Source organism: Neopelma chrysocephalum, unplaced genomic scaffold, assembly GCF_003984885.1.
Source record: "Neopelma chrysocephalum unplaced genomic scaffold, ASM398488v2 Primary Assembly neopelma1_86, whole genome shotgun sequence".
Taxonomy (NCBI): Eukaryota; Metazoa; Chordata; class Aves; order Passeriformes; family Pipridae; genus Neopelma; species Neopelma chrysocephalum.
Genome location: NW_020897748.1, coordinates 177453 through 201980, shown reverse-complemented (window position 1 = coordinate 201980; position 24528 = coordinate 177453). Strand labels below are relative to the sequence as shown.

Sequence of the window (24528 nt, the reverse complement as noted above, 5' to 3'; positions counted from 1 at the left end):
AGATTATAATTCAGTTCAGGCTTATGTGACTGCATTGAAGACGTTATTGCATGGGAACATATCTTTGTGGGAGATGACTGCCGCACAAACATTATGTGTGGTTTCAGTAGTGAAGTGCTATTGAACTGCAGTTTTTTGAAAGTGCTCATCAAATTACTTGACAAAAGATCTCTGTCAGGACAGATCCTTGAGATTGGAGTATCAGGGAGCAGAGGCATTAACAAAAGCTGAGGTTTCATCTTCCTAGATTTTCTCTAGAAGTCAAAGACAGAGGTTTCAGCTTTGGGTTGTCTTGAGCAGGAATCCATCTGCAGATGCTCTAAGCCATGCCCTGGAGAAGCCTGTCTGTCTCCACTGACTATAAAAGAAGTCTAGGAAAACTTAGGTCATATTTTCAATTGAAGAAGGGAACTTCTTGTTAAATTCTAAGTGACTTGTAGGATCTAAGAAGGGTCCTGCTTTCCCCAACAGGAAGAGGAAACCGTGAAGAACATCCCCATAGACTGAGACATCCTTGTAGACACTTGCTAATCAAAATAATAATATCCTGGAACTTCACCATGTAAAGCTGGGATTATGGCCACCATGTTCAGTCTTCTAAAATGCATTTGATAAGGTAGCAACTAACAGAGAACACAAATACAGCATTTTACAGCACATCTGCTAAAGTCTGTAGCAGTCACCTTCTGCTCGTTTCTGCTTTTGTGCTTCCTTTCACATTTCCTCTCATACCTTATGGTAACTGGACTGGACAGCTGAGCTGTGCTTATGTCAGCAGTGCCTACAGAACAGTGAGAGTATGTAAATGAGTGTCTGAGGTGAGAAGGAATGTGTATCCTCAAAAATCAATCAGCAGTACCACTGAAAAACAACTTGTCAAACTATACCTGAGGACACAATGTATGCTCTGGTTCTGTGGTGATAGCACAACAGCTGTGTAGTCAAAGGTGTTTTGAATTGAATTATTTCATTTGTCAAGTTTTGGTCATGTACACTGCTGACTGAACACACAGATCTTTTTCCCAGGAGGTTTGAAGTGCTCACAGAGCCTGAAGTAACCTGTTTTGAGCATACTTCAAATAGCAGAATTAATTAATTAAAAAAATATATAAAAAATTATGGTGGAAAACATTTTCTTTCAAGACTTATGTTATATTCTGGGGTAGATTCTTCTGTGAATCTTTTCAGTTTGATGTATGCAGCTGCTTTTACTTTTTAAAAGTCACAACAGAAGAAACTTACATGAAGTTTTAAATTATAACAGTGAAATGAAATGTCATTATTTTGGATGGCCTTTCAAATTTTGGAGTTTCTGTTTCTTGGGAGATGTGAAAGGGAGAGTAGGGATGTGATGGTTGGATCTGTTGGGTATAGAAGAAGAGAGGTCAGGAGAGTAAGATATTGGATATAAAATATCTAAGTTGCTGCTGAAACAGTATTCCATAAAATAATTACCATGTGGTTTTTTTAACTTGGCGACATAAAATACTGCTGTTGATATTTAGCACTCACTCAAAAGATTTTTTTATAAATATAGTTTGTTTAGTATATGTGTATTATATTTCAGTATAAGAAGTGCAGGTGGGTTATTAACTATTGCAAGGACAGTCAAAAAGTCAGGAATTCTGTCTTAGCAGAAATAAATGCAAATAATTTCTTTGAACAGGTATGATGACGCTATCCAGTTATATGATAGAATTTTACAAGAAGATTCAACTAATACAGTAAGTTTAAAAGATAATTCTAAACTGAAATGTTTTGTTGTTTGAAATTGTAACTATTTTCTATGTCTCACTATGGAAAAACGTGTGTCTGTATTACTGTGTTTGTTTCCTTTAGTTTCCTAGTATAATAACCTATGTTACCTTCATTTTATTGTATTCCTAATGCTTTATCTTACTTTAAGATTAACTGTGAATACACTCAGGTAGTGCTTAAATAGCACCTATTTTGATTTATTGTCTGGGACACTTTACTAGCTCTTGAATCAAAATGTATAAAGCATGCCAATCGTATAGAACAAAATGTGAGACAGACTGTACTGTTCTTTTAAGCATTTTTCGAATACTGGTTGTGGAAGCCACAGTGAGCTATTAGATGCCAAAATAAAAGTCTAGAGAAACTTGTTGCAGTATATTTTCATGCGTTTTTTTCACATAAGGATAAAAAATAGAAATATGAAGAAACAATGGAGTTTCAAAATTTTATATGACATGTTGGAAAGTATTGAGGGTACATGTTTGTGTTACTTGGTTTTGAGGAACTGTTTATTGGGTAAACTTCTGTGTAAATGTAATACTTGGGCTATTGCAGATGTTTTGGCAGTCTCAGGTAGACTTTCCTAGGTGTGTGTTGAACCTCTCCCTTTCTTTGGTCAGCTTATATGATGGGCTGTGCTATTCAGGCAGGGAAAACCCACAGAAACACAGATAACTGGGATTAACTAGGGTATGCCAGAGCTGGATGTAGATCAAGTGCCATCAGTTAAAGTAAGTAAACCATTAAAAAATCCACAAAACAAATTAAAAAACAAGCAGCAACAATAAAAAACACCCCAAACCACTGGAAAGTTACTTTCAAGGCAACACATCTGAAAACCTTAGTACCAAGTTAAGCACTCGGACAATAGGTAAGTTTAAGTCTGTCTGTTAGCAGTGATAGACCTGAGACACTTTGTGCAAGAGTAAAAAGAACTATTTCAGTTCTTCATTCTTATTTTTCACTCTCCCTGGAGAAGTAGAAGTTGGAGCTCAAGAAGTTTTGAGCCCAAGACATGTATCTGTCCACAGTAAATGGTGGATTTTGTTGAGTGTATGGCCCGAAGAGTTTCAGAGACACTAAGTCGTAAGAGCCATGTATGGAACCTTTTACAGTGAAGTCAGAAGAACAGGTCACCAAGGTGCATTTTATGACCTTTTGCTGATGCCAGTGGAAAACGGAGCACCATATTACAATGACTTCTCTGGACCACAGATCTTTGAAGTGTGCCTTTCTGGCAATTTTACTCTTCAGCTGTTGCAACATAGCTATCGTCATCTGAGTGGTTTGTTGGATGTTTTTATAAAACAAAATGATACATTTAAATAAGTAGAATGCAAGATTATTACCTAATTTGGATTTTCTCTGTAACAAAATCATAAAGATCCATAAAGTTGTAATATTTAGAAGCAGAAGTTGTAAATATTAGAACAGTTGCATGGTTGGATTTCTTAAGATCTGAGAATAGAATTGGAGAGTGTCAAATGCAAAGTGGAAGTTCTTTGCTGTATAGCTGTAGAATAGGTTGGGTAAGCCTTACATGTGAAGAATGAAGGGTAAGTAGAAAGTTTTGATAAATTGTCATGTGCAGATTTCTGTGTGTCTTTTACCTGTTAATTATTTCCATGAAGACATGTGGCTGCTGTAGAAGATAAATATTTCAAGATTTTAAAAAAGCAACTGTTGCTGAGTTTGCCTTGACACTCACCTTACCTTATAGACATTTCTTCTGGTCTTCTGACACATGGAGTTGCTCATATACATTAGACATTTTGGCAAGTCCTTGAAGTGAAACATAGACATTTGTTCACATGAATCATGTAAACATCATACCTTGTGTTGACTGATCAAATAGAAGCATGGGAAAAGCTTTTCCAAAAAATTATTTCTCTTAGACACATAGCAGTCTTTTCCAGTATGAAAAGTGAACTTTGAACTCAAATTATGTAAATGGACATTTACACTTCTGGATGAGGTTTTGTTGCTTGCCAAACGCTGAAATTAAGATAACAGTAATTATTTAATTTCATGCCTTATGATAGAACTCAAAATGGTCTTTGTTTTTAAAATATCATCTCTCAATGTTTTATCTCACTCTGAGCTTACTTGCTGAAAAAGATGACTCATTTGACAATGGAGCAATGTTAATGTCACTTCAGAGATTTTGTTTTATTTTTCAAAGCATGTAGACTTTGAGTAATGATCTCTCTCTTCTAAAGACTAACATTAAGGAATGAAATGTGACTCCTTTGAACTGCACAACTTGCATACATTTCAATAGCACGAGATTTGGAACCTTTTCCATTTTTGTCCATTTTGTTAAAATGAAGGCATATTAGAGCTCAGGCTGGCAGATTACTCTGTTATGAAGGCTGCATAATATTTTCTATTGCAGGGCCTTTTTTATTAAGATTTCATGTAGTATCCAATTGAAAATCTTTATATTGATGCTGTATAGTGACTAAATTGTTTGTAGATCTTCAGATAAAATGCTTATTCTGTTTCTGAACAACAAAAAGAGGGTCGTTTTTTTAGTAGTGTTGGTATAAGGACTTTTTTGTTTGTTTTTACTGTTAATGTATTTCATTGAGAAATCCTTGTTCTGCTCTGCTTTAGAGAAAAGACTTTTAGTTAGGCAGCAGTTGGGCCCTTCTTGAGGTAGCCTGTCCAGGAGTGCAAAGAAGATTCTTGATGAGAACAGAAATTGAGTTCATGTGTCAAGACTTAAACTGGTGTCTGTCCCACTCCACTGTCATCCTGCTGCATCTGCAGTTTCTCCTGATTGTTCAGCTCAGCTATCAAGACAATTGCAGAGCATTTGGTCAACACCAGGGGAAAGTGAGATAAGACACACAGTTCTGCCTTAATTCTAATCCACAGAAAATCTGATGTCTCCATCAGGATAATTCCTCTGCTGTTTTTCTTGCCACTTTTTCAACTAAGCTTTTAATACAAGATGACACTCTGTATGCTTGCTTAGCTGAGGGCTTATGAATAATCTCATTAACTTCATAGGTTTAGTAATGAAATTGTGTGAACAAAGAATTAAAAGTTAAAATTTTCGTAATAAGATGGTGTTCTGAGTGAAGGTGGTATCTTCCAGTGTTTATAAAATAATTCACTAACAGCTCTGGGAGTGGACAGGAACAAGTGTATGCATATGGTCACATGAAATTACACTTTCCCGTACTATTGAGAGATTCTTTTTGTAGACAAGCTGTAGAAAGACATCTTTCAGAAGAGGCACAGGAGGTGATTGAAGACCTATGGGGATACAGAATACTGGAAAGATTCAGAGCAAAATCTTAGTCCTTAGTATCATGTAAATAGTCAGCAATATATTTCATGAACATCCAGGTTTATTTCTTTCTGTGATTGTGCATTACCACCACTGACTATATAGGTAACTTTTTTCCCCTCAGCTCCTTGTCTCTAGTAAATAAGATTAGAATAATGACCACTAAGTTTGAGCATTGGATATCTGTTTGTTACCTGAACTGTGATAATTCCTTAAAATTGCTGGAGTAGCTGTGCATTCATTTTGAACAGAGACATCCTGTGACGATCTTGCAGCTTTGTACATTGACCTGTGGGATGCTCTAAGTTGCAAAGAGGAAAATTGTTCACCAAATGAAATATCTGCTAATAGAGGGGATTTTCTGAGGTGATGTGTATGTTTCATTAAGTATATTGGCAGCACTGCCAGGAAAGACACAACTAGTCCTAAACCTAAATGTGTATGGTGGTAGTTTTAAAGGGGGTCAAAGAGCTCGGCACTATGTCTGATACAGGATAGAGTTGGTGAGAGATGTGAAGAACTGCAGCTGCCCCTTTGGTTAGTTCCCAGTGAGAACTGATGGTTAAGCTGTGAATGCACTATGTGGTTTCTAAAGAAGTGTGTTTTGCTTTTGACAGAGCATCACTTATGTTTGCAGGGTTTTTTTTTCTTCTTCTTCAGTCATGATCGGTGAAGTGAGAGAGCAGAGTGCATTCCACCATTTTTCCCATGTTTGGAGTCTCTTTTAAATGCTGATGGAGATTTTGTCCCTTGAAATTAAGTATTTGAGAACATAAGAACAGCTGTCCTTGAGTCATGGCAAAAGTCCATATTAGTTGTCCTGTGCCTGACAGTGACCAATAGCAGATACCAGAAGAGTATAAGACAGGGCAATCACAGTATGCTCTGGTCTGTTCTACCAGTTTCTATTCATGTTGCAATTTTCCTTGCCAGAAGTGCCAACTCTGTTTTTAATAGCTCTTCATGAAATTTCTACATAGATTTATTTTTAAACTTGTGAAAGTTTGCTGGCCTGTGTCTACAACATCATTGAGAAATTAAATTTTGTAATTTATTAATTAATGCTCTACATTCATTTGTTACTGTTGACAGTTGTTTTCTGCTCACTTTATTAATGCTCATGACTTTAGAGAGGTTTTACTCTTTTCTTCCCTGTAAGCTTAAGAAGTCCTAATGTCCATCATTTCTTGTTTCCATTCTGTGCCTTGAAAACCTGTTGCTGTTCCAAGTGTCATTTCTGGGTTTTTTTCCCTATATTTGGGTGAGAGATAAGAGGACAGAACAGCAGTCAGTATTAAAAAATACAAGAGTATTAAGGAGTTACAAGTAACAAAATGGTGCCAGTGATTTGTTCTCTTCTATATTCTTTTCTGATAATTCCAGTATCACAGTATTTTCAGTTTGGAGTTTTGGGGCAGGGTTTTTGGATGTTTTTAAGATATGTTCTGAACATTGAACTGATATTTTATAGAACTGTTTGTTGCAACTCCAGCATCTCCCTCCTAATTTGTCCCTGGACAAATTCAGACAGCTTTTCTGTGTATGTTAAATTAGTATTGTTTTATCCTATATGTAACCCTTTATCAATATTAAATTTCAGATGCTGTTTTATCATGCTGATATTCATTATTCTGAATGCTATTCTTTGCTGTTGGCTTTTGTTCTTTATATTTAAATAACTCCTTATCATAATTTAATTTTACATCACTATTACTTCCCTTGTTAGTTATGAGTTTGCTGAGGAGTAGTTTTTAGTACAGGTGATTTTTGGGTTCTTGGTGCAGAGAACTCTTTTCCTCCTCTATTTTATACCTGTTGACTAATTTATTTATCCACATGAACACCTTGCCCTGTTAGACTGTGGCATCTTAGTTTCCTTCAGAGCTTTCAGCTTCAGAGTGAGACATCGTGTTGAAATTATTTTTTAGGTCAAAGTTGACTTTTAAATGGATCTTTATTCATCCACACTCTTAGTGTCCCCTCGAAGAACTCCAGTAGGTTAGGGAAGCCTCACTTTCCTCTGTGTAAACAGTTCTTACTTTTTTTTGACATATAACAGTTTTCATGTTTTGCAATTCCAGGCTTTAGTTTTTTTAGCCTTTATAACTTCTACCAGTATGCTGATGTTAGACTTTACAGGCTGTTTATTGGATCCCCCCTAGAATTCTGTAAAAAGTTGTCTTGCTTTGACATTGTCCCTAAAGAAGCAGCTTGAACTCAGCAGCTCTGTGCCTGTATAGGTTTGCAAGATGTACCCTGATTTAACTGTCTTCCATGACTAACTTCGAAAAACTCTGAAGTCTGGTAAGAGTACATTTGTTATTGTGGTTGTATTCAGATGATGTGGTATTTTTTGATATCTGTGTAATGCTTTCCCTGTATCTTTGTTGTATCTGTTTACACTTCTGTTTTGGTTTGCATATTGCAGTTTGAAGGAAAATATTTTGATGTATCAAACTCTTAGATCAAATACACATTTTCTAAAATGTTAAAAAAATGAAAAATTTCTTTTTACGATGAAAAATTATTTGTTTAATGCTCTAATAGTTACACAGATAGGAAATTGTTTCTTTCTTACACTGTCAGTCCCTGAAGGTTCTCCTACTGGTACTTTCTTTGCAGCCATGAAATTTAGAACAGTCCTAGACTTTCTGTTGGTATGTTTTACTGATAAAATGCAGAAGTTGATAAATGTTCAAGTCCTCACTTCATTCTCAGTCTACTTAATGATAATTAAAAGGAATCATGACAAATATAGGATTAGTTCTTGTGCCAGATTGAGGATTATTAGTCTTTAAAAGAAATAGCTTAGAAAGGTTCACTGTTTAATAAATATGTACATACTGAAGTTCATTAGTCCATATGATACTGATTACAGTGTAAGTATTTCTTTAAGATGCATATATCTTTCAATTAAGAATTCTGCATTTACAGAATCAACCAATAACCATTCTAGTGGTTTTTTTAAACTCTGGAAAATTGATAGGGGGAAATTCATGTCATAGGATCTGCATGGTCACAAACTGCCGATCTTGTTATAGCACAGAAAGTTTTGCCTTTTCCTTTTCGCTTAAAGTTGAAGGAGAAGGGAGATTGAGTTAATTTTTGTATGAGACTTGTTCTTAAAAATGTTACTGTTGTGAAGAACTGAAATGAACCTCTGGAATGTTATTTTTTTATCTTTATCAGTGCAATTGTTGTGACTATTTTAGTAGGCTTCTTAGATTTCAAAATAATCTCCCATCCCTATAATTAAAAATAGATTTCTCATTGATATTCTTGGTGGACTTGAAATTAATGATTGAACAGATTTGTACTCTGCATTTTGCAGTTTTTTAGTATCTTGCAACAGGTACCCTAAAGTGAATTTGTATTTTGAGGGTTTTGGTAAAAAGGGCCTTAAACATAATAAAACATGAAATTGCCTGGTTTTCTTATATCAGCTGGCTGTAAGGCAGATAATAAATTGGATATATGAAATAAATGCTAGGTAGAGCTTCTGTAGAATTGGTAGGAGTCTGGCTTTTCTTATCAAATAACTGGTTTTGTCTGGTAAAGTGGTTATTAGTGTTGGCAGTGGTTTTGCTCAGTAAAGCCTTTTTTTTAATTTGTATGGAAATAAAGAAAAATTGATGCTGTGTGTGTAAATCCTCATTGGTTATGCTGCTGTCCTCAGGATGCTCTGCAAGCACACCATGTGTGAGCCCCAGCTCACAGAGCAGCACTTAAGCTGATGCACACAGGGAGCTCAGGGGCAATATAAATCAGAACAAGAATTAGAAGTCTGCAGCACACAAAACAGTGCATGTTTTGCTTGTAGTGCAGGCCTTGTTGTATATATTTTTCTTGAGGTATTGACTACTGGAGTCATTGAATTTGGGGTTTTATTTTAAGAAAACTTGCTAGACTTTATGATTCAAAGAAAAACTAGGAAGTCAAATGGGAGAGTAGTCTGTGAATACAAATAAAAGCAATAGTAATTTGTTTTCATGTGTTTATTTTTTCACCTGTCATATCACTCCTGTGAATCAGAGATCTGAATACTTCAGATTTATTGAACACCTGTGTGTATGTATCTTGGCTTTATGGTTTTATTTATGTGATGGAAAAATGTTAGAAATTGCTTTAAAATAACCTCTGCATCCTCATTGACTTGTTTCCATTGTGTTTAAAGAGAATTTCAAAAATTCTGTGCTACTATACAACATTTTTTGCTCCTCTGTTTATCAGCACTGTTGTGAGTGGTTGAGCCTCTCTTTTGTAAACTCAGAGTTCTCTGTAAGTAAAGTTATCCCAGCATTTTTTAGGGTGACGAGAGCACAGATTTGATGCTGCTTTGTTTTTGGTGATAAGGAAGGTGGATAAAAAAGGAAGTTTAAATACTATTTTTCCTTAAATAAGAAACAAAAGTGTAATTTGGAAGAAATTTTTCTGGGATTTGATGCAGCAGGGAGATTCTGTCAAATGTATATGTAATTAGTTTAACTCCTAAGTGCAACCACCAGAACATGTTAATTATGTCTAATGCTTCTGTCCTGATTATTTGATTGCATTAGATGACTTGCTTGCTATAGGTAAACATCAATTTATATTTGTGACTAGAAATAGATGTAGCTTTTCATAAAATAATGTCTTGAGGCTCCAGTGATTTATGTTACTTGGGAGTGCTGTGGGTAAGAAATAAAGCAGCCATGGAGAAAAATCTGTTTCCAGGCTCTTTTGGAGGACTAACTTGGATGTGATTGAAGGGGTTGCCTCAATAACAAAGAGGAGGGTGACTTACGTAGACTGGTCCTGTTTGCCATTGCAAATTAAGTTGTCATATGAGTTGATTGATTTTATAATAGATTATTTTAGCTCTCAAGAGTTTACTTTTGATCACTCTTGATTTCTTTTTCTTTAAATTTTGAAGATAACAACCAAATTGTTAATCCAAGAGCTATATTCTGAAGTCGATAGCCTGTTACCTGCAAAAAAACCTCTGTCTCTGTAGGCTGTAGCTGCATGATACACTCCTGTGGCTGTGCAAGCTGTTATCCCCACTTTTCCTTCTCTCCTATTTCGGGCACAGTGAGCAGGTCACTGGGCTGTGGATAATACCAGCTTTGGATAGTGAGTTAACGCTGCCCTGGTGTTCCCACCATAGCAAGGGGGTGACCTGCTTTACGAAATGCTGTGAGAACTCTTCATAAAACATGATAGAGAACAGTGGTTTTGATCGGGTTTTTGTTGTTGTTGTTGTTGTTGTTACTTTGTGGTTTTGTTTAGTAATAGCAGTATGATAAGTTTGTGGGATTATTCTTTTTGTATTTAAAGAAAATCATAGAATCATAGAATCAACCAGGTTGGAAAAGACCTCTGAGATCAAAATAAGTTTAGTTATGCTGCTATCTTTATTTAAATAACGAAAAAGCAAAAATAAAATAAACCGTGTTACAGTGATGTGTCAGCAGTTAAAATTTCCGTTTATGGCTTTTAGCCAAGTGTCTGCCAGTAAAAGTAAAATGGTGTATGTAACTTCACAGGTTGCAGTTTGACAAAGAAACAGTGGGGAAAAAAAATGACCGTGGATAAACCCACCACACTGCCTGTGTCCTGATTTGTCCTCTGGTTGTTCTGATGAGTCTTCTCCCTGCGTGTGCCTTACGTTTAAGCAGAAGAGTGATGTTGAGTTGTTTTCACTGAATTTTTATCGAATAGGTGTTCATGGGGAAGTAAAGGGGGTGAACTCAAAGGAAAGAATAAACCTAGAGTCAGTGTTAAAAGTATTTCTGTCTGGGCTATTTTAGTGCCTGAACTAGTTTGCCACTCTCCTCTTTTGGAAGCAGTTGACTTGTTCAAATGATGATCAAAGGATAAGAAATTATTTAGGACTGTAGTTATGTTTAAAATACTGTAAAAATAAAAGAACTCTTTCAGGGTATATGTGGCTGTGAACTTAACTGTGAACTTCATGATGTGAACATCATGAAGAAATTGATTTCAGAGCTATTTGAAATTGAAATATTAAAATAATTTAGGATTTTGCTAAAGAGTTGTCCATTCCCATGCTATCAAGGCTTCTGTAAGGTGATACCCAACTGTATAAACTCTTTATTAGGATATGAAATCGGATGAGAGCTATGAAGGGAATAAGCAGTGGACCTTAGTTACCAGAAAAGTGTGCTTTATATTTTTTTGTCATTAATGTTATCTCATGGAGAAATGGCATCTCATGTCTGACTGCAGTGGTTGTGATCACCCAGGAGAACAGGGATTATTGTTGAGGCAGGAGGCTGATGGTGTTTGTTCTTTGAGGCATGTTATGCCAGAATTAGATTTTACTTTCATTCTCTCGGATTCCCGATCTGATGACTTTCAGGCTGGCCAAGGTGTGGTGCTGTTTGCTCCGAACTGGGAAGATTTCTGTTGTTTTGAATCATACCTCAAGTGTATCTTGATTCTCAGTTGGTTAGAGCATGGTGCTAATAACACCAAGGTTGTGGATTTGATCCCTTTATGGGCCATTCACTTCAGAGCTGGACTTGATGATCCTCATGGGTCCCCTCCAACTCAGAATAATCTGTAAGATTCACAGCCTAGAGGCCTGAAAACTGTAACCAACATCCTTCAGAAGCTGGAATATTGGATTGGAGTACAGAATAATCAACTATAAGAATTCTGTATATCTTTTCTCCTGATGGTCTGTAACAACATTTATGGACTTCAAGACTGAAATATATTATAATTCTTATAACTTGTATTTCAATTTAAAAAATATAAAAACACCCACATATCAAAGCACTGCTCAGGTTTTGCCATTGAAATGGCTATTTTGTATTCTCTTTACATTGCAGAGTCTGCTTTCTGCTCCAAGAACGATGAGAGACTTGTTTAGGAAATTGGTGTGTATTTAACATTAATTAAAGATGGCATTCAGCACTCCAACAAGAATATTTTTAAATGGCTGGAAGCCACACTTATGCTATGGAAACCCAGATGCATCTGTGGGATTCTCTAAGACTCAGTGGCCATTTCTCCTCTATAGGCACGGATCTTGTGAATGAAAAGATGGGGGTCTTTGGAATGGCTGAAGATTAGCATCCCCTGCTGTTTTGTAATTACCGGAATCTGGACAGTCATTTATTTGAATGAAATAATGCATACAGTTTGTGCCTCCAAAGAAAAGCCTACATAATGTGATTGTAAGGAGAGGTTTTCAATTTCTCAGTGGGATGTCATAGGGTATGTTTATAAACTTCAACCTAGCAGTTTCTCTGCAATGGAATTCCAGTGGTATTGAGATAATAATTTGCACAGTCAAATTGCTTTCCTTACAAAAACCCAGGGAATTATGAGGCCTAATCCTTTATTAATGTCAATCCGTAGGCAGCAAGAAAGCGTAAGATTGCCATTCGAAAAGCCCAGGGGAAAAATCTCGAGGCCATCCGAGAGCTGAATGAGTATCTGGAACAGTGAGTGTCTTACAAGAAAATACGGATTGTGTTTTGCTATTCTGATAAATCTTTTTAATTAAAATGGAATTTGCATTTAATTTACGCTTTTGCTTCCATGCTGATCATTTACAGAATCCCTTGCACATTCTTTCCTTTTTTCCTTTTTTCCTTTCTTGTCTTTATACAGATTTGTTGGAGACCAAGAAGCTTGGCATGAACTTGCAGAGCTTTACATCAATGAACATGAGTAAGTTGTTTGCTAAGTCCACATAAAAACTGTTAATTTGAAATCCACTCTGTGTAAGTCAAAAACCTCAGTGGTTTTTTTTGAAGGACTACTGTTACAAAGTATGTTATCTCATTTCCAATATAACAGGCATCAACAGGAAATAATTACCAACCTTATTTGACTACCAAAAGCTTTAAGAAGGCATTTGATTTTAAAATGGAAACAGTTTACTTAATTACCTGTATGTTTCAGTGATTTTTAAAAATCTGATATTTTAAAAGAAGTGGTTTGAATGTAGCAGGGAACAGCACTTACTTCCTCTTATTTTTCATTCAAGTGATGTATTTTACTTTTTAGATATGTTAAATTCTTTACTTCTAAAATCAGTAGATCACAGCATCTGAAATTCTGATTTTCTTTTAGCCTACCTCTCCAAGAACTTTTAGTAACCTTTAAAAAAAAAGACAAAGGAAAACATGGATCCAGAGTTAGAGGCATCTGGTCGCCTGGGTACAAAACCCAATGCAGTCAAGAATGCTGAATGTTGTAGTAACTTGCTTATTGGATATTTAATGTTTTTGTTAGCTTTTTTTATTGCTGTAGTGACAGGAGGAAATCCCAGTGTGAGAGGATTAGCTCAAAGCCTTAGTGCAAGTTTTCTAATATCCCAGCATTAATTCTAACCTCCACCCAAAGGCGTATCTTTTTTTTTCCCTCTCTTTCTTTAGTTCTTCAGCCCAGCCTGAATTATATCACATTGTTTCCTTCCTTCCTTTCCAGAGGGTAGTAAAAGAATCAAATTGTCAAGGAAGAAATAGCTATTCTCACTGTGATGAAAAAATTGTTCCCCTGTCACCTTTCCTTCCACCCCATTCTCAAAGAAAATAATTACTAAACTCTTTTAAATGCTGACTTAGGCCTAAGGAATAATCTAGAATTTTGATATCCAGATTTCCATTTGTTTGAGGAAATTTACCAGCCACTTTTCCAAGAAAATAGCTATTAAAAAAAAAATTGACTAGAAGGGTATTTAAGCTTGTCAAATCTGTCGGTACGAAAGTGAATGATAGAGTGGTGCAAACATACGTATTCCATTATTGGGTTTGGGGTTTTTTTGCTATAATATTTATTACCAAATTGTGCAATAAAACCTGAGAAAGAAATTGCTTTTGCTTGTATTAGTCTTGGTCTGTAATTCCAATAAAAAATAATATATAAAACTCTCTTCAGTTCATTGAAAGAATTTACTCTGCTCGCTGTACTTCTATGAGTATCATTATCATTATTTCGATGATTAAATGGGGAAAAAATTGGGCTCTTGGCTAAAAAGCAGTTAGTTAATTTTTAAAAAAGAAGACAGTTTGTCAGCTTATTTATTTTATCGGGCTCACAAATTTAGTCTGGCTTGTGAAATCACCATGCACTTATTGTTGTTCATAAGCACACATAGATATACAAGATTTATACAGTCCTCAGTTCTGCACTGTTCTGCAATGAGAACTGTGACTTCTGCTTTTGGTGGCTATCCTTTTATCTCCAAATTAAAATAGGTACACGAGTATCATATCATGCATGGCAGAAAACCTCAGTATATTTATTTTAAGATACAAGATTTTACAGATTACATGGTTTAATACTGTCTTATAATTTCTAAGTGCTCTTACCCTAAAGTCTTGCTGCTGTATTAAATATCTACCCACACTGCCATTATAAACATTGCATCTCTGAATTTTAGAATCCTGTCATGTAAACTGTGGAATAATGCTATCACATATCTGTAGACAATGCAAATTCTGCAGAAACTTCTATTAGTTGAAAGATTATGAAGCTAAGATTCTTCTAAATAAACCTAGATTTTGAGCTTGACTTCTTAATTCTTTCTGAAAAAATTCTTTCTGAAAGCTTTCACCAAAAAACCCCAAGGGCTAGTCTTTTTAAATGATAAGTTTTTGCCCATTTGGTCTGATGCTGTTTGCATACATAGATTTGAACTGTTCTTAGTATGTTTTTTTTAATCTCACTTCTATGGTTGATAAAGTTAACTGTCAGTGTAAATGCTCTGGTCTGTAACTTGGTTTGTGGATCCTCAGAATTTTCTTGTAGGGAAAAAATGAATTAATTTGTAGTCTCAGTTCACTGCCTTATAGTATCTAATTCCTGTTATTACTCATCACTCTTGTTGATAAGAAATGGCACTTATTAATGAGAGATTAGGATATTAAATTCTTTCCATGAGCTGTTCCATGTATACTCAGACTATTAGATTTTGTGTATTTTTTCCCTGTCTATAATGTAAAAAGAGTAATTTGGTTCCAAACATAATTTAAAAATGAAACATTTTTATTAATTGTGAATCACGATTTTATAGGGGGGGAAGTTAGACTTTTATTGTGCTGTAAAAAAAACTGAAGCAAAGAGCCACATATTCTTGTTTCATTTTGTCACTGTTTTTTATATTCCTCAGCTATGCAAAGGCAGCCTTCTGCTTAGAGGAGCTTATGATGACTAATCCACACAACCACTTATATTGTCAGCAATATGCTGAAGTAGGTATTTTCAGAGAAATCAATTATGTTTGACTACATTTTCTGTTTTTATGTTACAGAAGTGGTGAAAATGGTTTCTTTAATTTTTCCCTGGGAGATTTAAAAGAGTATACAGAGAACGTTGACATCTCATAGAACTGAACAAGTTAAGAAAACTGTGTTTTCTTACTCACTGTGACTAAGCTAAGAGTTAGGGCAGGAATTATTGTAGATAAAAACTCATTTTAAATGAACTTTTCTTGTTGAAGTGTTTATGCACTTTTCAAATTAAGTGCATGAGAAGTTAAAGTTCCACAACAATGCTGCTTAGAAGGTTATGATGTATTGCCTGTTACTGTGGAGTCAGATCTTGGAATCCACATACAAAATTTTGCCTGAAGGAGCACTGGCGGAAGAGAGGTGAAAACTAGAGGTAAACTTAGAAGTTTTAGCTCAAGGTTTTAGCCATTTGCAGTCTTGTTTTTCTTTTCCAGAGTATATTTTTTTTTTCTAAATTGTACTGATAAGTCCTTAGGTTGGGTTTAATTTGTTAATGTGGATAAAATTGGGTTAATAAAACTTGAAAGTCTAAGTAGCTTTTGGGTAGAAAGACTGTGAACGTGTCTTCTAGTATTTATCCCTCTTTTTGTTGATCTAATAACTGGCAAAATGAATAGAAAAATCAATGGAGTAATCCTCTAAACTTTGTGTGCTGTTTTGCAGTTGAATACATAATGAAAGGCATTGTGGTGGTTTGTGTACTGGTGTCCTGCAAGCTGAGGGAACACGGGGTCAGTGTGGATTTCTGGTAGTCAGAATTTAGCTTTAAAGTTTGTACTACTTTTCATAGACTATCCCAAGGTTTTAAGTCTTTATAGGTGCAAAATAATCACTTTTGATTCTTGTAGCAATAAATTAATTAATTAATGCTGGCTTTTTTTTCTCCTATAGTGAAGTATTTTAAAATTCATATAATGAGAAAACCTTGGATTTCTCTCAAGCCAGTATTTGGCCTTTGGTAGGACTCTCTGATTTGAAATACCACGTGAAACAAACTTGAAGTGAATTTTCATAATATCTTTGCTTCAGAGCAAATGCCTGAGGTATGAATGACATGCAAGTTCCAAGACCTTATCATTTTTACAGGTTAAATACACTCAAGGGGGTCTTGAAAACCTTGAGCTATCAAGAAAGTATTTTGCACAAGCACTGAAGCTTAACAACAGAAATATGAGAGCTCTGTTTGGACTTTACATGGTAAGCATGATTATATATTTTCCATGTTATCATTTTGAATATGTCTATGCATGTGTATTATCCTTTACCATTTGCTGGTTTGGTTTTTTCCCCCTGTTGGTTTAACTTAATAGCTCATATTATTAACACTGTTTTAATACTGGCTATGGACAATTTTGTGCCAGTAAGTACTCCTTACTTGAAGTGCTCTTACCCTTAAGTCTTGCCTGTGTTTTCCAAAGAATTGTAATTATTGGCACATAAAAGTATGTTCTTGGAAAAGGATTTAAAGTCATATTCCTCTCTGCAAGATGATGAACTGCTGAAGAGTACCAGCACAGTAGCACTGGTTCCTTGCATAGTGGATTTATTTATGTAAGTGAAAAAGTCTCTGAGATGAGTTTAGTTTTTAAGTAATATTTTTTATTTTTTCAGGTGAAGGTGGCCGTAGTTTATGTAGAGTCTTACCTGCTTTTAAAATGTGTTTTGTGATGCCACAGGAAGGAATGTCATGTTTTTAATGGCAGTTTGGACACACAAATGACATATTTTATACTATCACTGGTAACACATTGAATGGGGAAAACTAATCCATAACTCTGACTTTAGGAAAAGCAAATTGGATTAGCTGATCATGATTAGCTGATCATGTCCATGTTTGGTTCTTAACTCAATACACAACTGAACTTCAGTCTAGTGTAGCTTTAATTAGAACAAACACTTGTTTAAGAAGTGTAGCTGCTTCTTATCTGGATACTGTTTGCCAGCAACTTTTAAAATTTTTTTGTCTTTTTCCACTGTCACTGTGTCTGGGACTAGAACTGCAAAGATGCTGAATGTTCTCAGTTTATTCAATGCACGTAAATTTTATAGTTACACTGGTTTTTGTTCTTATTTTATTGTATTCCTAGTCTGCCAGTCATATTGCTTCCAATCCAAAAGCAAGTGCAAAAATGAAAAAGGATAATATGAAATATGCCAGCTGGGCAGCAAACCAAATAAACAGAGCATACCAGGTTAGTACATCGTTGCTTTATGATATTCTTAACGTGCTGTATAGTTCTTTTCTGCCCTTTTATCAGCTGCTGTTCAAGAGGTGAGGTATGACATGTAAACCAGCATCATTTGCTTGGATTTTTTTGCATTCTACTTGTTTGATTTCCTAGAAGCCATAATTAATATAAGGTTGATATTTTCCATTTATTAATTAGTATTATTTACTTAATAGTTTTAAACAGATTTTTTTCTACTGACATTAACTGAATGTAGACTAGTGTAACGTTGACTTGGTTCTACAGCTATTTTAATAAAACTTGGTGTGCCTTAATTCTTAGAGTGACTTTGTTACCCGCTTCTATTTTACTAAAAAAGAAATAGAAATTCTAGAATTTTATTTTCCTTGAGTTTACTCTGACCTTTCAAAATCAAATTTAATGATGTTTCTAATAATTACCTTAGAAATTGTGACTGAAGTTGGTTTTGGGTAGTTTTGTAGAAAAATGCCCGTTGAATTGTGAAAATGTAGAATTTGTAGGCCACAATCAAAGCTTGCTGAAGTCATTAGGAGTCTTTTCAACTCTTTGAAAAATTATGCTTAAAATTTTGTATTTTCTAGTGTATTTTAAGTCTCTATTCCTTTCTATAACTCTGAATGAAAACACGTGTTAGGACATAGATTCTGCTGTCTATGCATCCCAAATATAGTTTGTCTATTTGACTCTCTTACAAGTATTCTTAATAATCTACCAATTGAAGTTTATATATAAGTAGTCCTGTCCAATTCTCCCCAGAACTTTTTTTTGGGCAAAAATGTTGATATTAAAAGCAAAGACTTTATATGCATGTAACATGCCTTTCTTCCTGCAATATTTCAGTATTGGAACCTCATATTTAATTTTTCTCCTGTTGCTACTATTTAATGATTAATACTACCAAATGGCCTTTTTACCAGCTCCATCTATTATGGAATTAAATTAAATTTTCCTTTTATGGCCAATGAAGTTTTCTTAGTACACATTGTATATCAGTTCCTTGCCAACTGTGCAGCTTCTTGGGGCTAACACGTTTTCAATGTATTCCAACTTAGAGGTATTTTCCATTTCTCCTAATTGGCCCTGTAGCCTCTGACTGTACTTTACAGTGAAGAATACTGTAACCCTGAGTATATAATTAAGGATTTTATACTTGTGTGCCTAAAGTTTATTTCTCTCTTTTGCTCTTTAAATGACTCTCTGCTTTAATAAACCACTTACTTGCTCATGATGGCAAGGTGTGTATGAATTAACTGATGTCTGATGTCCCATAAATAACCAGGGCTTCTTTTGACTGAAGTATGTCCGACATGCCTGTAAGCATAATGCTGATGGAAAACTCAAGTATTGCAGAATTAAAAAAAGAAAAAGAAAAAACACAAAAAAACCCCAACCAAAAGAATCAAACACCCACAAAAAACCCCTTGAAGAATGGAATTCACTGTGGACTCACCACTGATAGAACAAAACAGGTTTTAAAAGATGTGTGGATTTTTAGTGAAAACTACTATCTCGTGCTTTACATCTTAATGGAATAAACTACTTAGATTAGAGTGGATTTGCACTTTGTTCTAAGTAAATATTGTGACTGAAGTTCAAAGCACCTGTTAAGACTTTCAGGTGTGTCAGGATGGAAATGTAAAACCAGTGTTGGCTGTGGAATGACCTGGAAGACCTAGAAATAGGCATCTCCTGGTTCTAAATATAATGAATGTTTAATTATGACAGTTTGTATGTAATTGATTCACAGCAAGATACGAGTGCCTGGGTTTTGTTTTGTTTTTTTTCTTTCTCTCCACATGGCTTTCTGTTAACATCACACAGTGTCTCTAATAAAACATGAATTTTATTGGGAGTGGTGGTGGTGCTGGGGGGGTTTCTAGGTGTGTGGGGGTTTGTTGGGTTTTTTTGAGGGTTGTTTGAAAAAAAAATTTTTTTTCTGTTTTTCATGGAGTTCTTTTGGATCCTACATTTAGCATTTTTGTTTGATGCTTACCGGAACAGTCCACATTAACACAACTAATGTATCTATATATCTATATCTATATCTATCTATCTCTCTATCTATCTATCTATCTATCTATCTATAGATATGTAAAACACATGTCATAACTTCTTTATGACTTCATTCATTTGTGATACGTTGCATACTTCAGCTACTCTTGTTAGCTCTTTGGGACATAAAGTGAAGTGTGTGATTGGAATCACAGGGAAAACTTAGCTATTGAGAAAATATAAGTGCTCAAGCTGAGATCTGGCAAGTAAGTGGGGTGAACACCCCTTCCTCTTCACAGAAGTCCTGGGAAAAGCTCTAATGACTCGGCTGCGCAGGGTCGCCCCAGCCCATCCCTCCTGATCTTGTTACAGGGCTGCAGGAGTGTTTGGCTGCTCCAGTCTGTGTTTAGAGACTTGTGGCATCCAGTGGCTACAGCAAATGGTGTTTGGTGATGTAGTTGGTTTCCCCTGTGAGTCAGCATTGATTTGTTGCTCCCTTGGTGAGCTGAGCGGTTGGAAAATGTTATCATTTGGACCTGAGGATAAAACCTTGGTCACTTGTGCCAGGGGAAGCCCTTACAGTGTTCCTCCCTTAATGGAGGGGTTTTAAGCCAGATTTTAAGCTAGTTATATTATCTCTATAAATCCTCCCAACTTTCCATGTGTTATCCACCTGTAAAGTAAGAGCCTTAAGAGCTTGTTGGGTTTGGCATTGGCTTGTTTTATTGGTTGGACCTTCTCATACTGCTAAATGAAATATTTCTGGTGGTCATGTTCTAGAGAATAAGGTGCATTGGGAATCCTGATATATAACTTTGTGCCTTTAAATTATGAGATTATTAATTCAAAAATTTACTTTTGAGCAATTGTCTTGCAGCGAGATCTTTCCCCATTTCCAGTTTGAATTCGAACTTGAATTACCAGCAGTTTTCTCAGTAATTCTGGGAAGCTGCCTTTATTTTTTCAAAATACTGGCTATAGTTGCTGGGGTTTTTTATTATCATTTTATTTTATATGCAATTTACTTGAAATATTTCTACTGGTCCCCTTCTTTCAATTTATTCTGTCATTCAGGCAGTTTACTTTGGAACTTGATTTTTGCTTTTCCTATGCATTCCTGCATAAAATCAGAACTTTTTAGTTTATTGTCATTTAAAGAAAGCAATATTCGAGTATAAAAAGGAAACCTTTATTTCACCACTGTTGGTTAGACCATGTAGCAGTGTCTTTACAGGAAAACACGATGATACAGAATAGTTAAATAATTTTCTGAAAAGCACAGATATGTGACATCTGGTTAATATATTTATTTTGATCTTAAATATGTAACCATCCATGCTGATTAGTACTTCTCATCTGTGTCTAATCTAGGAGAAATGTAAACTTCTGCAGGAAGACAGAAAGGTTTTGTTGCTAGAGCTGCTCTATGGAGCTGGAATTCCTGACTGCCAGCACATCCTTTGAAAAAAGGGTCATTATTCTCAGGCCTCTTAAATTTAGTTGACTGGGTGGGAAAAAAAAAACCAAAACCAAATAAAATTTAATTTTAATTTTTATTTCAGAAATTAGTGAAGTACTTGCTATTCTAAAAGTTATTATTATCAGCCTAGTTTTGCCTTACCACTGGGAAACTGGACTATTCTGTCCATGCAGACCCTGCAAAGGACTTCTATCTGTTCTGACTGAGGACATGAGTCACAGTTACTTTAAGATCGAAACAAAATGTGGCTACCTGGTGCTGTTCAATTAGGTAATTGGTTTAGCATGTCCCCTGGCAGAAGCATTTCAGCAGAGGCAGACAGGTTTGATTAATGCTCACAAGAATCTTTAATGTGATCCTACTCATAGTAATTTTCCAGATACATGCTTTTTGGGTACATTGCTAAATTCTTCTGTGTTAGCAAGCTATGTGTTATTTATGGCTGGAGAGGGGTGATTTTGTTACTAACCATTTGGGAAACAGAAAATTAAATCATGATTTTAAGAAATGGATTCCAGCTCAATCAGTCAAATTGCTGTATAATGGCAGAATAGACAAAATAATTGTTTGTCAGGGCAAATTTGAAGTGATTACATTTCCAAGTGTACTTCTGTTTGTTATGATGCAGAGTTTGGTTTTACTTGTTCAGCTTAAACTATATGTCAGTATCATGAAGGCAACTGCTCTTGAAATTATCAAGTAGCGTTTCTTTAAACTGACTTCTTACGTCAGTTTTGCTTTCACTGTCCATGAAGAGAATAAGGAAAAGTTCTCTTATTTTGAAACTTTTCTCTGCATGCTTTCTATGTGTCTTGCCAAATGTGCTTTTTGAACACCGTATGTTTAGGCTTCTCTGCTTTTTATTGAAATTTCTCAATGTTTTGAATTTGAAACAATTTTTCAGTTGAGGTTTTGAGTTCTGTTTTTTAACTTATATTTGTGAAAGGATTTGGAATCCCCAAGTATCTGTTTACTGTGAACAAAAAGAGGATATTATATTCAGTCAGATCTAAGCAAAAATTGCTTCTCTCACTCCGAAGCGTGTTAAGAAATCTTGGATTTTCCTCTGACTATTGCAGGTCACTGTGGAAACTCCACAACATGAAGAGTGGGTTTATGCATACTACTGGAATCAAAACATAGCACATCAGTTAGTCACCTGGAAATATTAAATATGAAAATATGGTATTTTCAGTATATCTCTTAAGTATAAAGTGTTGCCACAGTAACAAAATTTCTTTCTTCTAACTATTTAATTTGCAATAGCTTATCATTTAGTGTGCCAAAACTATTTTTTTAAAAACTCAGTGCTGATTGGGGATCCCAGTATTAGATTGTAGCCTGGGGGTCAAAAGCAGGTTAACAGGTCCTGCAGCTTGTTGCTGGTGTGATATTACCTGGGTTTGATGATTTAATCTTTCTTAACAGGCCATGAAGAGTTTGCTGAATTAAGTTAATTACAAGAGAGAAGGGACACATTATAAATCAAGGACTAAATATGCGAGATACCAGTGGTATTTGAAATGAAAACCATCAAATTGAAAATTTATTTAGTGTTTAGATGTTAACATTTAAGTAGAGAATAGGCTTTTTTACTACAAGCAAGTTATAGTTACTGCTTCTGTAATTTCTTCACCACCCCTCCCAATCCCAAATGCAAAACTTTTTAGTGCAGGTGTATTAAAAGTAGTCAAGAGTTTCATTTGACTGAACACCAACCTAGTCCATAAATCCACTGTGTTAGATATGGCTGATGAGTGATGGGAATTGTCAGTACTATTAGAGAAACTCTTTTGAGGTCAGCATGGGGTGGTCAGCATCCCCAGTCCTTGTACCACTTCCTTTCCCAATTGGCTGCATGTGTCTTAGGAAATCTAAAGCCATTAGTAGTATTTATTACACTGTGTCTTTCTTTCTTATCAGAACAGACTTTATTTTGAATGTTCCCTGAAATTGCTGTTGTAATAGTAGGCTACAATCAACTACAAGGACATCACTCACAGTTACTTTGAACCACAAAATATAATTATATGTTGTCTGGACTATTTTATAGTGGATTTTGATAAGTAGAACTTTTCTCTGACTAGCTATAACAAAAATAGAAAAAAGATTGGCTTTAATAACAAGTCTAAGTCTTGCTACTATTTAAATTATTAATATAATCTAACTTGGATTGCATAAAAATAAGTCTGAAATAAAATTTATGTTAAAGTTTGCAGAGCAAACAAAACAACGTGAAGATCTCTGTTCAGATAAATGTTAAATTTCAAAGTGGAGTATTAGCACAGAATATTTAAATTCAGAGCAAATTAGTGACATTGAGTTCTACTATTAAGTAATTTTTCATTGCTTCACAGAGGGAGGGTGATATAGCTTGTATTGTGGTAAAAATTCTGAGTTTTAGTGCTGTCCTCTAAAGTTTGTAATGAATAGAGTTAATTTGTTATATTTCATGTTTGGAACTGTTATTTTCACAGGATCTGTGCACAGAATTTCTGATGTATGACTTATAACAATCCTTTCTTTCTTGTTTAGTTTGCAGGTCGCAGTAAGAAAGAAACTAAATACTCTTTGAAGGCAGTGGAAGACATGTTGGAGACCCTGCAAATCACTCAGTCTTAGTTTGGCACAGAGATCCAATATGAAATTTTTCAATACCATGCTCAACCTGTGGGTTATGTTACTGTAGTGCTGTTAAAAGTTAATTTTGTATTGATTAACGTCCTATATAAGATAACATTTTATGAAAAGTAGAATGCCTATTTATTGCTGCTATAAGAAATGTGATGAATACCCACTGAAATAAATAATTTTATCCACGTAGAAAACATAAAGAAATTACATGCTGCACATCATTTTCTTCAGATTTTTTGTACCTACAGTACCTGCTTCTAAGCCATAATTTGTAGAAATAAACTTGTTAAATGATTTAAGAAAATAGTGATTTATTGGTCTTGCAAATGGAAATTATGAATTTATATATGTAGATTAATAACATATGTTAAACACTTTTGTCTTATTTGCATATTTAAGAGGAAAAGTGTGCTACTGATGTGCATTTTCTGGAAAATGTTTACCATACAGCAAGGAGTGATTATGAATACACTGTAGTAGAGAAAAAAAAAGTTGATGTTTACGGTTTTCTTAGTGAGTTGATTTCCAGTACTGTAGAAAAGGAGAAAACTTGGTTGTGTACTTGGCTCCAGAGGTGCTCTTGTAGTGGCTTATGGCCAAAGACATTTTTCTCTGTGGTTTTGTGGGCAAATGCTTCCATGTCCGTGTAATTCTCCACTCAGTATATGCATATGCACTTTTTTTATTCCTCCTCCGTGTCCTTTGTTGCACATATGTTCCACATCATGAATTTCAAAACCACCTGAATGCAAGTCTGCATGTGCTTGTCTGTGCTTATTCGGTGCCTGCGGTCTCGGCACTCCTTCACTGTGGGGTAGCTGGTGCATTATCTCCACAGTAACCAGGGGGAACTGCACTGCAAGGATGAGATGAGACAGCTTGTTCAACTGCCTTGTACTGACTGGA

The 24528-nt window shown here is 35.2% G+C and overlaps 1 protein-coding gene across 2 annotated transcripts in view; it reads left to right on the top strand.

Moving 5' to 3' along the window:
- The window catches only part of EMC2 (ER membrane protein complex subunit 2), a 37530-nt gene extending 13609 nt beyond the window's left edge, over nucleotides 1–23921 (top strand). Inside the window, exons 5-11 of one of the 2 annotated variants that reach the window (XM_027692356.1) lie at nucleotides 1667–1724; nucleotides 12425–12510; nucleotides 12680–12739; nucleotides 15186–15267; nucleotides 16393–16503; nucleotides 17394–17498; nucleotides 23524–23921. In XM_027692356.1, the coding sequence (XP_027548157.1) occupies nucleotides 1667–1724; nucleotides 12425–12510; nucleotides 12680–12739; nucleotides 15186–15267; nucleotides 16393–16503; nucleotides 17394–17498; nucleotides 23524–23610 (589 nt within the window). In that variant the 3' untranslated portion in view covers nucleotides 23611–23921. The remainder of the gene's footprint in view (nucleotides 1–1666; nucleotides 1725–12424; nucleotides 12511–12679; nucleotides 12740–15185; nucleotides 15268–16392; nucleotides 16504–17393; nucleotides 17499–23523) is intronic. The other variant, XM_027692357.1, reaches the window with a different exon arrangement.
- Nucleotides 23922–24528: the final 607 nt, after the last annotated feature.